Source organism: Empidonax traillii, unplaced genomic scaffold, assembly GCF_003031625.1.
Source record: "Empidonax traillii isolate 1590-97213 ecotype Southwest subspecies unplaced genomic scaffold, ASM303162v1 scaffold276:size1176444, whole genome shotgun sequence".
NCBI lineage: Eukaryota > Metazoa > Chordata > Aves > Passeriformes > Tyrannidae > Empidonax > Empidonax traillii.
The window spans coordinates 299,205-314,551 of record NW_020955469.1 but is presented as its reverse complement, the minus strand read 5'-3'; the positions used below and the strand labels follow the sequence as shown (position 1 = coordinate 314,551).

The window sequence follows — 15,347 nt, the reverse complement described above, 5'->3', positions numbered from 1 at the left end:
TTGCTGAGAAACTCTGGCTGAATTCTGCACTCCATCTGCTAAATGGGACGTGGAGAACAAAAAGGAGTGGGAAGCACAGTGTTTGTCCTATACAGCTCACAAAACAACCACCCTCTTGGTAGAGCCAATAACCCAACACCATTTTAAGCCGAATTCTCTCCACTTTTGCCTTTCAACAGATTCTTTTCCTCTGAAATGCTACAAATTAATTAAGAAACTAGTGGGTAAAAGCATGGGGTAAGGATTTGGAGCACCAGCAAGCAAGGTGAGATATTGTCCTTGGAGTAAAAAGCCAACTGCCTCTTCCTCGCCATGCAAGTGATAGAAAAGGGACCACAGTGAGCTTCCCAGAACCCTCCTCCCATCCCACAAGACACTCACAGGGTGCCATATAAAGAGCAGTACATTTTCATTGCCTCTCCAGCAAAGAATTTGGGCTGAAAACCGGGCCAAGACTGAAAACACAAGAGAAAGAAATTGGGTGCAAAAAATAACTCCTGCTAAAAAGCAATGAAAAATCAGTATGGGAAAAAAACACAGTGCCAGAGAGAGCTGCTCTGCTGAGTGCTGAGGGAGGCACAGGGATACAGATCCCATCTTGCCGCTATGCTCACCGTGGACACTCACCCTTCCACTGTGAACAGCCCAGAGATGCATCTCACAGACTCAGAGTCACAGAATGGTTTGGGTTGGAAGGGATCTTAAAAGACCAACTAGTTCCAACCCCCTTCCATGGGCAGGAGCACCTTCCACTAGATCAGGCTGCTCGAAGCCCCATCCAACCTCTCTTTGAACTGATGAACTGCTGAAGAGTTGGATTCATCTGGGCTCTGCACTCTACAAGGAGGGCAGGGAGCAGATGGTGGACTGGGACCTGGACACAAGGACCCCTGTTCAAATTGAGTTGAGGTTTCTTTGCAGGGAACTGCCTTTCTGTATCTTGCTCACAGTCACTCATCGGTTCACGCCTCAGTCACACCATCCTGGCTGAGTCTGCAGTGCCTTCTCCAACACCCCACTTCTGCAGAGTCAAATAATTCCCTTCACTAATACTGCAGAAGGAGAAGATTTGTGGAGCAGGGTAGTCATTTGCTTGTAATGACGCAGCTGCCACTCCAGTCCCTTTCTACAGAGCTACCAAATCACAGAAAACGGGGTAGGAATGTCCAAAGAGGACACTTTACTTCTATTCCAAGGTGTTTACTTCAACCCAAGTTGTACCTGAGAGTGCCACCCAGTCTGCTTTTAAAATCTCCAAGGCTGAAGAGTTCCTGCAGAATTGCTAATGAGGCTGCTCTCAAGTGCTTAACTACCCAAAGGTATGAAGCCTTTCCTAAAGCGTCATCTTAATCTATTTTGGTGCAATTTATGCCCATTCCTTCCTATGCTTTTCAGCATGGAGCTGAAGGACAGCTTGTTCTCCTCCTCTCTGCATTTTCCCCGAATTTCCACTAGACTAAAAAGCCCCAGCTCTCCCAAGCCCTTCTTGGAAGTCAGGCTTTTGAGCTCTCTGCTCTAACTCACTGACCTCCCCTTCATCCTCTTGGGCGCCCTCTGCACAGTGAACATACACACCTGCTGATTCACCTGTCTGACCATTAATGAAAACACTGTTCAGAAAGAAATAAAGGGCATACAGGCACAGCCAGGCCTGGTTGCTTCCCTCTGGGATCTGTGCCTTTTTGGCAGAGCTAACGCCAAGCCTGATATCCCCAGATGCCTGGGTGGCTGGTGCTGAGCTGCAGGGGCACCAGCTCCCACCTGAGGAGTTGTGCAGTTTCTTTATAAAGCACCAGAGGCAAAGGGAGCTGGGACAGGGATAACTCAGTTCAGAAGCTCAGGTGTAGCTACAGGACAAAGTCACGTCTCTTATTTCACAAAGATGAGTGCAAGTGCCTGGCAGGGCAGGTAGATGGCACTCCGAATAAACCAGTGTGTGGTTAGCAGAGGCAGAGTTCAGGGAATTCTGACCCTCTCCCACAAGTTATGGGGCACCAGGCAGAGCTGCTCAGCCACCTCACCTGCCTGCTGGGGACTCTGGATCGTGGCTGTTGGGAAAAGAATATCTGTGTAGGGGAGTGGGGCATTGGGACCGTCCCCAGCAGGACTCCCACGAGGCACACACAGGGCAAACAGGCTACTTTAGGGCAGCAGTGGCAATCACACGCTTCTTATTTTAACCCCATCAAATAGAGCCTCGAAAATTCACGTTTCCACAGCGACTTCCTGGACGAAGGTGCTTCCCCAAATCGGGAGGGCTCTCGGTTTTACCCTTTTACCCTGTGCTCCTCTGCTGCAGGCAGTGCTGCGAGCACAGGTTGGGCAGACAGAGAAGTGAAACAGAAATTCGCACCTTTTGGTCCCTCTGTGAGAAAGGTCCTAAATTTCTCACCGTCATTTCAGGAAAATGTCAAGAAGAAGTGGCACATGGGAAGGCACGTTGCCCCTGTCACATGCAGGCTCTCCACAGAAACTTGCCCTCTGCATCCCCACTTCTCCTCCCGTAGCACCAACCGCTCAGGGAGGAGGCGCCGGGACTTCCCAGATGAGCTGCATTTCTGGAGCTGCAATTCTGCCTCTCAGCAGGAAACTGTTGAGAGCCACTCTCATCCTGCCGTGCCTCCAAGGGCGTGCAAAACAAATGCCATTGTGCCTCCTCCATCCCCCATCAGGCTCAGACACGTTCTTCAAGTGCAGCCCCCGGATCCCTCCTGGCCAGGTGGTGGCAGAGAGCAGACCCAAAACCCCACATCAACAAGGGAACTGATTTCATTATTCTAAAAACAAACAGCCAAAGGAAAGTTCAGGCTAGAATGGGCTCCTAGAGCAAAGAAAGGAAAATAGAGAGCGGGCAGTGGGGAATGCTTCATATTCCTAAAAGCCTTTTGTACGTTAACACATGGTGTCTGCTTCTCTCTAGTCACCTATTTATCACTCTCCTCTTTAGAGAAGGAAAAAAGTCCTGGCTGCCTTCCTAAGGCAGAGTTTTGTGGCCGGGGGGAGGGGGAGGGTGCTTTAAGCATGATGCAAACCATTTGGAGTGCACCGAGAGCTCTGCCAACACAAGCTGCACTATTTAAACAAGTGAGGAAATGATCGTATATACAACATGCCAGCGAGCACACACACACCAGAGGAAGTCGAGAGGGGTTTTCATGACACAGAGCTGGATGTCAGCGGCTGAAAGGTCGATATTTTCCCTTAACACCCTTCTCAATGACTTAATCGTGTTCCGTTTGCACAGAAAACTTCCCAAGAATAAAAAGTCTGGAGGAATTGAGGGGGGATGTTTGGCCTACTGCTGACCTTGTCCGAGGTCCTCTCCACGTAGCAGGGCTCCTGGGGGGCGACCAGCAGGGGAACGAAGCCCGAGAGCAGCCGATCCTCTTCCAGGCTAAGCAGGGCAAGGTCGTCATCTGGGTCCTTGTACAAGGGCACCTCCGACTGATTCACTGTGGTCAGTATGTTACAGAAGTCAGCCAGCGTCGCCCACACATCTACTGAGACCCTGGGAGAACGAGGAGAGACGTGAGCAATTCAGGGCTGGAATGCGTTGGGAGTTGCCTGCAATGCTGCAGCGAATACCAGAGAGGTGAGGCGAGGCGAGGCACGACACCACTGCTGCCCTGCCCCACGGGAGGGCTCCGGCACAGCTGCGCTGGCACCGAACCCAGGAGGGATTGTAACCCTCACCCGCCAGCACTGACACCGGCCACCCGTCCCCCTGGATGGGGCCAGTTCCCGGGAACTGGCCCTTCCCACTGCTCTGCCCACCTCTGCCCACTCCGGAGCCGGCACATCCGCAGGGAGCAGCTTCCCCATGCAGCGCCGGCAGGAACCCAGCTCATTCCAGATGGGAGAAATGATGTTTGTTACTTAATTTTAAAGCCTGCTGGGAGGACAGACTGGACACCCGCACTGCTGTCAGGGCAGAAGGGGCTCCTGGAGGGCTCCAATCCAGCCCAGGGGGCTCCAGCCCAGCCTGGGGCACTCTCCCTTGCACAGCTGTTACCTGTTGCGACCATGTGCTGCAGCCTCGCTCTACAGCACAGAGATTTTCTCAGTTAAACCCCACCCATGCGGGGGTTAAAGCCATGTTTTGCTTCTGGCCAAGGGTTTCAACACTCACGAGTGACCTGCAAAGCTGCCTCTGCCGTGTCTCACCTTCCCAGAGTGGAAGTGATGTGCAGGGAGCCGGGTGCGAACACGAGGCCACCAGCAGCCCTGGACTGCTCTCCGCACATCCCCATCACACATCCCCATGGCTGAGCACCCTGGGGAGAGCTCAGCACCCCAGAGAGCGCCAGCATGGGGAAAAGCAGGGAAGCAGGCATCAAGCACAGGGGTACTACAGCTGACCAGGCTGTCTTGCACTGCGTTTCTTCCTCCTGTTTCTAAAAACACTCAGATTGGGTTTTTTTTAAGTGCACAGACTGGGATGAAAGCAGCGAATAGAGGAAACTGGGGCTGATCTGCTTCTGGTGGCAGTAAGGAGGGCTGCTCCTCCGCTCCCCACCTCTGGAGCACTGAGAAGCACACGGAAGTCAGCATCACCAGGGGTGCAGCAGTGACCGGTGCGGGCCGAGGCAGCCCAGGGCTGCAGGGAGGCCCCCTGCTCTTTGAACTGCTCCAGGTGGACAGAGTCTGCACTCGGTTATTTACGGGAATCAATGTACCAGGAAAGCACACTGAAATGAAACATCTTGTTTTCAAGAGCGTCCTGGGAGCCAGGCAGAATGAGGAGCCATTAATCAAAGCCCGGCACGTAATCAGCACACATGTAACGCAGAGTCGCCCACGTCCCTGAGCCAGCCCTACCCCACGTTTTGCAGAGGAGAAGAGGTCCTTCAAAACCCTCTGGTCACAGACAGCAGGAGCTGGGTTCATTCACAAAGCTCCATCGCTTGGCCCAGCCAGGTCTGGCTGTCAGAAATGTTTAAATATGGAAAAAAATAAACAGTTGCAACACGTTTTTCGGAGGGATCTGTCCGAGGCCCTTTGTGATGTAATGGGAAACGCTGCGTTTGTGCTACCAGCTGGAAAATAAACAGAGCTGCGAGGGTTAAAAGGAACTGAACTTTCCACGACCCCTATCTGCAAAAGAAGAAAATAATAAGAGGAATGATCCACTGCCCCACAGCCCTGATAGTTTATCCTCCGGCCCGGGCTGCAGAGACAAGCACCGGATGTGATAGGGCTGCTCTGGGCCACCTCCAAGGCGAGCTCTGCCCATGGGAGATGCACAGGGCTTGGGAGGCTCAGCCTCCCCCAGTGCCCTCTTGGCAACTGGGCTCGGCTGCCTGCGGCCGGTCACATAGCACTGGTGGGGCCCCACGGCTGGGCTGCCATGAGGGCTTGGCTGGGATGAAGGAGGTGCAGAGGCATCAGCGGGGAGAGGAACGGGAAGAGCGCCCGCAACCACGAGGGAACGAGCACACAGAGGTGTTGGGGACAGACGCGGATGCAGAGGACACTCCCAGGGGGCTGGGACAGCCAGGTGCATGGGGCCAGGGAAGAGGAGAAGGGGAAAAAACACACTGCAGAGAGCTTGCCTGTATTCCCAAAAAAGTAGAGCTGCAGGCTGTGGATGGAGAAGAGCAGTGAGTGTGGGAGAGAGGCAGAGGACAGCGGCGGGATGTTGGGCTGGACGGGAATCTACAGCAGGGTAAGGAAGGGACGGAGGTGAAGGAGCAGCACAGACCAAGTACAGGGAGCATCTTTTTCCACAGGGCTTGGCATCCAAAATCAGAAAAATGCCACATGAACAGTCACCCAGCTGACACTGCTAATGCCCTTGCAGACACCCAGCCTACTGGTCCCCTCTTCTCTCTCCCCTTGCATCACTGCCAAGCAGAGCACCCCTCACCACCCTGCAGTGTGAGAGCAGTCCCTGTCACTTCATCCTTCATCTGCAGCTTCACAGTGCCTTGCCACATCTGCCATTTGCCCTGAATGTGACAGGTTCCCACCCTGGGCTTGCTTCAAACCTCAGACTGTGCTGGCTCCCCAGGTAGCTAGATCTCACTGCAATGCAATTCCTGCAGCCCCCTGCAGAGCCTTCAAAAAGCCATCAAAGAAGAAGATGCTGGCATTTCTGCTCTGGTTTTCTCCTGTGATGGCAGAGGCAGCACTGCAGAGATCAGGTCTGACCATTTTCTGTCATCCCCTTGGGTGCAGCTCCTCCTCTGCAGCACATCTCACAGCACTGCCACCACCAATATCATTCACCATCTGCTACCTGCTGGAAAAGCCAGTGAGGGCAAACAGCTCCTGTTGACATGTAGGGCCCTGTGGATCTCCTGATGGGATGCGCACTCACCCTGGAAGGATGCACAACATCCAGGAGCCCTGTCACATGCCTTCTCCCCACTGCCTCTGCCCAGGACCACCTCATGGCCACTCCCAGACATTTCTGGCTTATGTCACCCCACAGTGCAACGACGCTGGAGCCTCTCTGCAGAGCCCAGGCAGGCCCAGGTGCCTGGAAGCTCTGTGCATGCACAGTGCCACAGCTTCATTGTCCCTCTGCGGAGGGAGGCCCTGAATTACTGACACTGAGCCCAGGCACGCAGCTCCCAGGTACAGGGACGAGGCTCCCAGAGCTTTTAACCGAGGAAGCGAGAAGGGGGTTAGCGCGAGGTCTTTCCTCAGAACGGGGGTTCATTCACTTCCCCACAGACACATTTACATTTGCTTATTCCACCAGGACAGGAAAAAAAAATAAGAGTTAATTTCTTTTTTATTGCCTCAGGATTCCAGGTTTAATGTAGCTGTCAGTGTGAGCGCAGCCCAGCTGCACGCCGACGGGACACGGCCCGGCCAGCCCATGGTGAGAGCCGCACAAGTGCGCAGCGAGCTGGACCGCAGCCCTGGGGCCGAGTGTGGCCCTGGAGAGACTGGGGATAGCTCCTGGCAAGGATGATGCCCGTATGGGCATCACCACAAGGCAAAATGCACGCACCAAAGCGTGGGGAGAGCAGAGGGCACCAGAGTGAGCCTGATGCTCGCCGAATCCCCGCGGCCGCAGTGCTGCGCAGCGCTCCGGCGTGAGCCACCATCTTCACTGGGGGCGCGGGCTGCCTGGTGATTAATATCAAGCACAATGACCCCATGTTACAAGCCTGCGGGGGCCTGTGGAGGTGGCCATTTCCTGTGTAATACCAGCTTGTTTAAACACTAACATCCAAACTCCACAGCTGCAGAACAAACCCGGAAAGCGCGGCGCAGAAGAAGCCCTGCATTGTGTTCCCAGCCGGCCCGAGCCGCGCTGCCGTGCAGATGGCAAACGCCCCGGGGCTGTGAGCTCCCGGGGCCAGGCACTGCACACCCCCCGGCTCCCAGTGCCCACCGGATGAGGTGATCCGCATCCTCCTCCTGGGTTTCCTCTCTCCTGGACCAGGGGAGGCTGAATTAAAAGCAGCTCCTTTGTAAGGAGCAAAAAAGATTGGCCGTGGGAGCTCGTCCCAAAAGGTGTTCACCAACCTTGTCCTGGGCTCAGACAGAGCAGGATGAGGTGGTCACAGCTCCTCTGCACCAATGGTTTCTGCCACCCTGCCCTGCACACGGTCCCTTTGGCCAGCTGGGCATCCATAAACCCATTCCTCTCCCAGGAACCTGCCTTGGGAGCTGGAGGGACAACTTCCTCCCCAGGAGAGGTGCAGTCTCCTCTCAGCCAGCCTCTGCTTCGCCACAGCCCCCTTCTCCACAGAGACTTTTGGCTTCTGCTTTGGTCAACTTTACCTTCATTCTCAGCCAGGTTTACACTACAGAGACACCTCTGAATCCTCGCTTTGATGTCTCGATAGGGAAACTCTGGTGGCCAGCATTACTGGGGCTGGGATCTGCAAAAGGGATTTTCCATTTAGTCTTCAGCAGACTCCAGCAATGTTTTGGCACCCCTGTCCAAGACTCTGTCCATCTCTCCCAGTGGGAGCTGCCATCTCAGTGACACTTCTCTGCAAGAGCGATGTGATGAGAGCGATCTGGCAGATCTCTCTGGGAAGGTAAGCTCTAGAATGTGCTCACAGCTTTTGGATTTAATTTAATACTTGGTTTAAATTAACCATTTTTAAATGCTTGCAGACAGTCTCCACAAACTGAGAGGCCCTTCGCTCCAAGCGTAAGGAGCATGAATTTGCCAGGGTCAGCCCTGCAGCAGTGTGTCTGTCTAGCCAGTGGCTTCCCCGTCGGTTCTTGTACTTCATTTAGCAGTGGATTAATTGTGGCAGCAAAGCGGAGCAAGGAGCAGTTTTGCTCTCCCCTCTGCAGCCCTCTTCACAGCCCAAAAGGAGATGGATTCACCTGGACAGCTCCTATTCTGGAAACACATGAGGAAAGAGCCATGGAAAGCTTGCTGAGTCCCTCTTCCAAAATAGGAAGGACACCCTTCACCTCTCAAATGCACACATCAGCCTGGAAACCTGTTCCAGGGCATCCCCTGAGCCATGGTGACCAGGCAGTGTGGACAAGAGCTGGATGAGTACACTAGACCAAGGAGGGTGGTTTTGGGGAAAGATGGAGCTTCTTGCTCGGGTTAAATTTGGGACCACTGAGCCCCCAGGTAGGGAGAGGATGCCTGCCAGGAACCAAGCTCCCACCAAGCAAAGGACCCTGAAGACACAGCCTACCTGAGCCTCCTATCCTGCTCCACAGAGCCCACTCCTGATGGCTCACATCCACATGCCGGGTTTCAGCAGCACTCACCCCTCACACCTTTCCCTCCGCCTCTGTCCAAGGGGGAAAGCAGCGAGCTGAGGAATTTGGTGTGGGGTTGGTTCTTTTTTTTTTTTTTTATTGTACGGACTCAAATCCAGCAGTGTGATAAATGCATCCGAGCTACAATTAGGAAGATATATAGCATCAGAACGCGAAGGTCTGGGCAGCGTGGTGAAACGCGGGCTCTCCAGAGCCCCAGCTATGTTTCCCATTATGTAACCCTGGTCATGGGCAGACAGCCAGACTCCAAATGAAAAAGAGACTCTGGCTTGGCACCGTTTCTATTTTCCTATCCTCATTCGGGGTCAGCGCAGTGTCATACAGCTGCAGAGAAAGCTCCGGGGATTAAACCTGGGAAAGACTCCAAGACCAGGACCCGGGTTCAAGTACCAGCTGAAAGCAATAAACCAACTGCCACAGCTGGGCTGAGTTTAGACGTTCTCAAAGTCCCCCAGCTCTCTCCCATACGAAGAACGAGCGATTGTGAACATGGCGAACGCAGCGTGAGCGGAGGCCTTGGGACACACAGCCCCGGCAGCCCAGGCCCGAGGCTCTGGTGGAGTCTTGACAAGCTGCCCCGCTGGCCCTGAGCCCAGGCCGGCTTTCTGGCAGCAGCGCTGGCCCCGGATGAGCTGCACTTTGATGCGAGCTCTGGGCTCCTAGCGGGCTGCCAGGTGGGTATGAGGCCTGGTTTTTCCAGAAGCTTTAGCACATTCATGGCATCCCTGCAGGGTGCTTCTGAGCTTAAGGGGATTTTTGCTGTCCCTTTTCCATGCCCACACCATCAAGAGGGGCAATGAAAGTGGTTTAAGTGTGTCCAACCAGCTTTTCCATTGGCAGTGGTGGGACCTTGCGGCACAGCCCACCAGAGAGAGGCATGGAGCATGAGTGACACGGCACAGGTCCCTTACTCAGCTCTTCAACTTGGCATCTGTGCTTGCTCCTCACATGCTCTCCCTGCTCCTGAGCTCACCCTGCCCATAAACCTTGGCTTACTCCACCACGCCTGCTGCTCTGACCCATGTTATACTTCAAAACTTCTTTGAAGCTGCTCCTATCTAAACCCCTGGACTCAGTGGCTCTACCTGGTTAGTGAAGAGCCCCAGGGCAGCCAGCAGGCTTGTGTCAATAAAAAGCTGAAACACTAACCCAGTGCTCTCCTTTTCCTTTCCTACCCCCAGGGAACACGTTGCAAATCCCAGGTCATGCCCAACAGCAGAGCAGGCTCCCTGCTGCTCATCCCTATCTGCATCTCCAGGAAAGCTCAGCTGCAGCTGACCCAGAGTCCTGGACCACCACCAACACTCCATGCAAGAGCTCTGGGCTGAAAGAGCACCAATCTCCTCACCACGGGTAAGGCAGATTCTCCGGGTGAGCCAAAGAGTGGAGGAGCCAACGTGGGGCAGGCTGTCCCTGCTCCAGAGCATGGTGGGACAAGAGGGGCTGCTCAGGTACCCTCTGTGGAGAGGGCCCAGTGAGGAAGCAGCTGGGCCTCTGCTGCAAGAAGAAGACCCTCATTCCTCCACGGAGCAGACTTGTGGAGTCCCTCAGCCTACGCTCACTACATCTGAAAGAGCCATGTGCCACAGGGTAGGCTGCCACCACTACCACCTTCTCTCCCACCCCGCTGGGCAAGCAGAAGCCCACACCTGCTCCATGATCCTGGGAGGACACAGCCCTGCGCCCCGCAGGAGGGGGGAGCAGCTCATCCCAGGGAAGGCGCCGAGTGCTGGCTGCATGAACCCAATCAGAAATTCCATCTCGAGGCTGCCCGTGGCCAAGGGCTCAGCGGCTCCCTGCGCAGGCAGCGCGAGGGGAAGGGGGGATTGGTGCAGGCGGGTTCACGTGACGGATCCCAGTTTGAGTTCCTGCCCAAAGATGGGCAGCAGTTCACATGAGCAGGCAGCGGTCCCACACCGAGCAGCCGACAAACAGAAAACAGACTCCATCTCCACAAAATGAGGCCCAGAACTTCCTGTGTGAGATTTCCATTTCCTCAGCCAAATGAAAAAGAACTGGAGTAAGAGGCAATAAACTAGGAGAGCAGGACTGGACCTGACGCACGGAGCGGGGACCCATTAATGGTTAAGCCACTTTGCTGGATTACTCTTAATGCGCCTTCCCATCACCCTGGGTTCTGGCTCCTTTGGATTAACAATAAGACGTGATTTCAGGCTCTGGATCCGGAGTACCGGAGGCAGATGGAAAATCCTGCGGGAAAGCAGCTACGGAGCATGCTCAGACACTGTTTCGCATACTCCATACTTGGCCCCTTCACTCGATTTTCTGTCCAAAAATATGCAAATTGCCTAGTCCGCATTATGGACTAATGGGCTGAAATCGGCCAGTTTAGAAAATTAACCCTTTTGTGCACCGCAGGGTAGAGAAAAGCGGTTTCTGAAGCAGAGGGGAGGCGACTTTGGGAGCTCCAGGAACAGGCGAGCTGCTCCAGGCCAGCCCAGCCTGACCAAGGTTGGCCCAACCCAGTCAAAAAAAAGGCAACAAAATGCTCATGCTGGAAATGGGAGTTCCCTCTGATTGAGAGGGAGGCCCTGCCTGTCCAGCTGGCTGGGCCAGTGGAACACCTAAAAGAGGGGTATCCCAAACAAACCAGACACAAATCCAAAGCAGAAGGTAAAAATTCATCTCATGATCCATCTTCAAACACATGAAAACAAGAGGCACCCGCCAAGCCCCCTCAGAGGCCCTCCAGCCCCACCCACACATCAGTGAAGAAGATCCCCAAATATTCCCCAGGAAGTGAACCTTGCCTGGGTGCTCAGGTCAGAGTGCCACAGCCAGCAGTAAGCATGAGCAAGAGGGAAGGGTGGCATGAGGAGCCCAGGGAGCAGACACCAGAAGACAAACCAGAGGATGCACGTACTGTTTGGGGAGCTCGAGAGAGGTCGGAGGAGGATTCCAGGTGTCCGGGTGGCCAAGCATCCAGTCCGACCAGACTTTCACGCTGGGGAGCAGCTCCTTCAGGTCCTGGGGCAAGGCAGAGACCTTGATGTCATCCTCCTCATCCTCCTGCTCCATCTCTTGTGCCTGAACTGCAAATACAAGATGTGAGAGCTGAGCCAGCTCACCACAGTCAGGAAGCAGGCTCAGGCAGGGACTGGGGATGAATGACACAGATCCCAACATCCCAGCTTTGGACACACAGGGGAACAGCCACAACCCACAGTAAGCACAAAGACAGATCTGTTCTCCCTATACAGACTGGCCTGAGGGTCTGTGATCCCTTTCACTGAGGGCAGTGGGGTGTCACTGCAACAGTCATAAAGATAGGATTCCAAGGTCCTAGTTTTGTGAAGTTTCCCAATAGCTAGCAGAAAGCATACCCTGAGTCTCTCTCTTTCTTCCAAACATTTCTGCCTGCACACATCAGGGGCTTTCCTACAAATGATCCAGCCATAACCTGGGCAGAGTTTGGGATACTTGGAGAGAATCCATGGGCCCCAGCAGAGGGGAAGGGGTGTACAAAGCAGCAGGGAACGTGGGCCTGAACCCCACCAGGCTGCCTCATGGGCTTCTGCATGGATCCTGCCGGCAACTCCTTACCTGGCGCACATTCCCTTAGCAGGTTGGTGCACCTCCTCACCAAGAGTGCAAACATGGAGAGCCCCAGAGCTGTGGCCTGTTCCTGGATGACGGAGCGACAGTCCTCAGAGATGCACTCTAGGAGACAGAGAGGGTTTGGGTCAGATGTTCCATCCTGCTTTGCCTTCAAAGCCTCCCTTTCCACATCCCACACGGGGCAGGGATGAGCAATTCCCCAGCTCACACCTGTCCTGGACCCAACTGTTCCATGCAGGGGGAAAAAAGGTGATGAGTAGCCAACCTGGAGCAGGAAGAGGCTGCAGCCACACTGCCCACACCATGCCCAACCCCACTGTGTGGGCTTGGCCAGCCAGCACCAAGCTGGCACTGAGGGCTCCCAGCACAGAAGCTGCTGCCTGGAGCTGCTGCCTTTCCCTGAAGGAAGGGGCTATGTTTAAGTGTTAAAAGGGTAATTAGCTGCATGTTTGATCTCTGTCCCTGCTGGAGTTTTAACCTCAGCAGCTGAGGAGGGGGCTCCTCCCATTAGTTCAGCAGTCACACAACAGCTTGTCAAGAGAGCTTAATTGGAACTGTTACTCAAGTAGATGCCACACGACCACAGCTCTTCCAAACAGAGCCGGCTCGGAGTGAGAGCAAATCCCCCCGGCACATCTACACCCAGCCAGAAACCACTTCTGAGGCTGCTGAGAGCAGCGGGGAGCTGGCTCGAGGGAACTGCCTGGAGCCGGGCGTGGGTTACGCAGAGCAAGGCCAAGAGTTTCGTGGGGAATGCCAGGCTACCCGCGAGCACTCAGGCACTGCCGGCTGCTCCCAGAAGGGTTTTTAGCCTCACGGGCAGCCTCTGGCTCCCAATCCCCTCTGCCCTCCATTCACATCCTCTCCTGAGAAGCGGGGGAGTGGCTGGCTGGGAAGAACCAGCGGGACTGGATGCACCCGCACCACTTAGGGGGTTCCCACCCGCCTGTGCCGTTTGCTCTGCACAGGATGCTCCTCACTGGCTTGTGCATCACCTGCTGCAGGACCAGGGTTTCCCTGCTGAGAACAGCTGCCCCAAGCCAGGCAGAGGATTTGCACAGTGACCACAAAGACACAGGTACTGACTCCGAACGGGTGTCCATGAGTGGAGACCCAGAGATGGGATGGGGAGGGAGATCCCCCGCAGACCCCAGCTCCCAGGCACATCAGCATGGAGAAGGTGTTGGAAGCTGAACTACCCTGATGTGGCAGAGCAGGGATTTTAGCCAAAGGCCAAGAGGATTAGAGCAAGACACTGAGACTCCATTTCAGCCAGGAGCTAGCAAAACACCTGAGGTGCAGAGAGCAAACAGTGGGGTCTTAAGTGCAAATTATTTCAGAGCAGTGGCATGGGAGATTAGAAACAACCAGAAAAAGACTAAAACACACCAAGAAAATACAGAAAAAAAGGGAGGAAGATCTGCAGACTCCACTTGGCCAGTTCCTCAGCTGTCAGTAAATTCAACACTGGTGGAGAGACCACTGAGTGTAACCCAGGGTGGCACCAAAAGGGCCTGGTAGCCGAATGAGGGTGCTCTGCTCTGCTCAGGGCTGAGCCGGTGCTGCAGAGCAATGGTAGGAAGTGCCGTACTGCAGGGGCTGTCAGCTTTTGGAGGAAACATAAAACTAAAGATGTGACCACTCTGGGACAGTAAATCTCTTTCATGAAGCCTTTCCCACAATTAAGAGTGTTAGTCCCAGTGCTCTGGCCGCAGTCCAGTCCAAGAAATTACAGTCGTCTTCCCCGCGCTCCCTCCTCCTGTACTCTGGTGAGATGCTGGACTGTCTTCACTTCTTGTCTTAAATGGACACACAACAAGACCACAGTGGTCCAGCTGCCACACCTGAGTCTGGCAAGTCCCCAAGGGGTGAAAATCTCTGCATTTCTGCAAGCACCCCCACACTTTGAGTGGGCAGCATCCCCAGAACTCCAGGCACTGTGCTCAAACAAGACTTGCGGTGACTCCCAAACTGGGCTGGTGCAAAAGCTACATCCTCCCCCTCCAAAACAGGCAAAGCTTAAAGGTGTTTGTGATGGTGAGAGTGACAAGCACCTGTATTTCAGGGTGTATTTCAGAGACTGGCTCCAAGTGCTGTGGTGGGTGTAGCCAGGCTTGGTCGCAGGGCCTCAGCCCTTCCCACTGCTCTTGTTGCAGGCTACAAGTTCCCCACACAGAATATAACAACCAAAATACAGTAAAAAGTTTCTTGCATGTGCGCTGTGGCAGGTACAGCCGTCTGCAACCCACTCCCTCAAGCTGAGCACTACGTCCACAGCTCCATCAAACATCTTGTGTTGCTGCAGACGTGAGCCACATGCCCACCAGCTCATAAAGCCACGGTGCTCCAACGTACTGCAACAATGCTCAGCCTCAATACAGCCTGCAAAGCTGCCCACTGTGCAAATAAATGGAACAGGACACCCACATTTGAGGGCTGTTTCCTCACAGTTCCAGCTCAGCTACTCTGGGTGTTGTTAGCTCATCATTAAATTGCACTAAACTCCCTCGGTCCTGTTAGTTCATTCCCCAGCCAAGCTCATCAGGCTCATTCCCAGGAGGCTCCCCCAGCAGGGGAGGACAAGCATCCAGGTGGGTGCTTTTTCAAGACCCCTGAACATACACCAGCACTCCAGCTCCCAGCCCTGCCAGCAAAGGCTCTTAAGAGCTTAACTGTAGGACAAAAGAGGAAAGCCCCATAAATCAGGAGAAACTTTCTCTCTGTGCCTTTTCACCACTTTCCTTGGGAGGCTGGAAGCTTTGGCTTTCCCTGAGCTGGGAGCCAGTGGAGATGACTATGTGAGGCTGTGGGGTGGCAAACCCCAGGCTACCTTGCCACAGGAGACAGTCAAGGTGAGGGTACAGTCAAAGGGTAAAGCACTTGGGGTGTTTACATAAAAACCTGTGGAATGTTTTGAGTGATGGGCAGTAAGGAAAGTAATTCTCTGCACCCACAGCAAGGTCTCTCGCCCACACCACGCATTGTCTGAGCTTACCCTTGCACTAAGAGAAAAAGACTTTGTAGAAGATATGCTGAAATGAAAGTTGGAGCAA

At 54.3% G+C, this 15,347-nt stretch overlaps 1 protein-coding gene across 4 annotated transcripts in view; it reads right to left on the bottom strand.

Moving 5' to 3' along the window:
• Positions 1-15,347, bottom strand: part of SMG6 (SMG6, nonsense mediated mRNA decay factor) — a 108,820-nt gene that overhangs the window by 43,501 nt on the left and 49,972 nt on the right. For all 4 annotated transcript variants that reach the window (XM_027890011.1, XM_027890010.1, XM_027890012.1 and 1 more), the window contains exons 11-13: positions 12,280-12,396; positions 11,600-11,768; positions 3,307-3,508 (exon numbers count right to left, since the gene is read on the bottom strand). In XM_027890011.1, the coding sequence (XP_027745812.1) occupies positions 3,307-3,508; positions 11,600-11,768; positions 12,280-12,396 (488 nt within the window). The remainder of the gene's footprint in view (positions 1-3,306; positions 3,509-11,599; positions 11,769-12,279; positions 12,397-15,347) is intronic.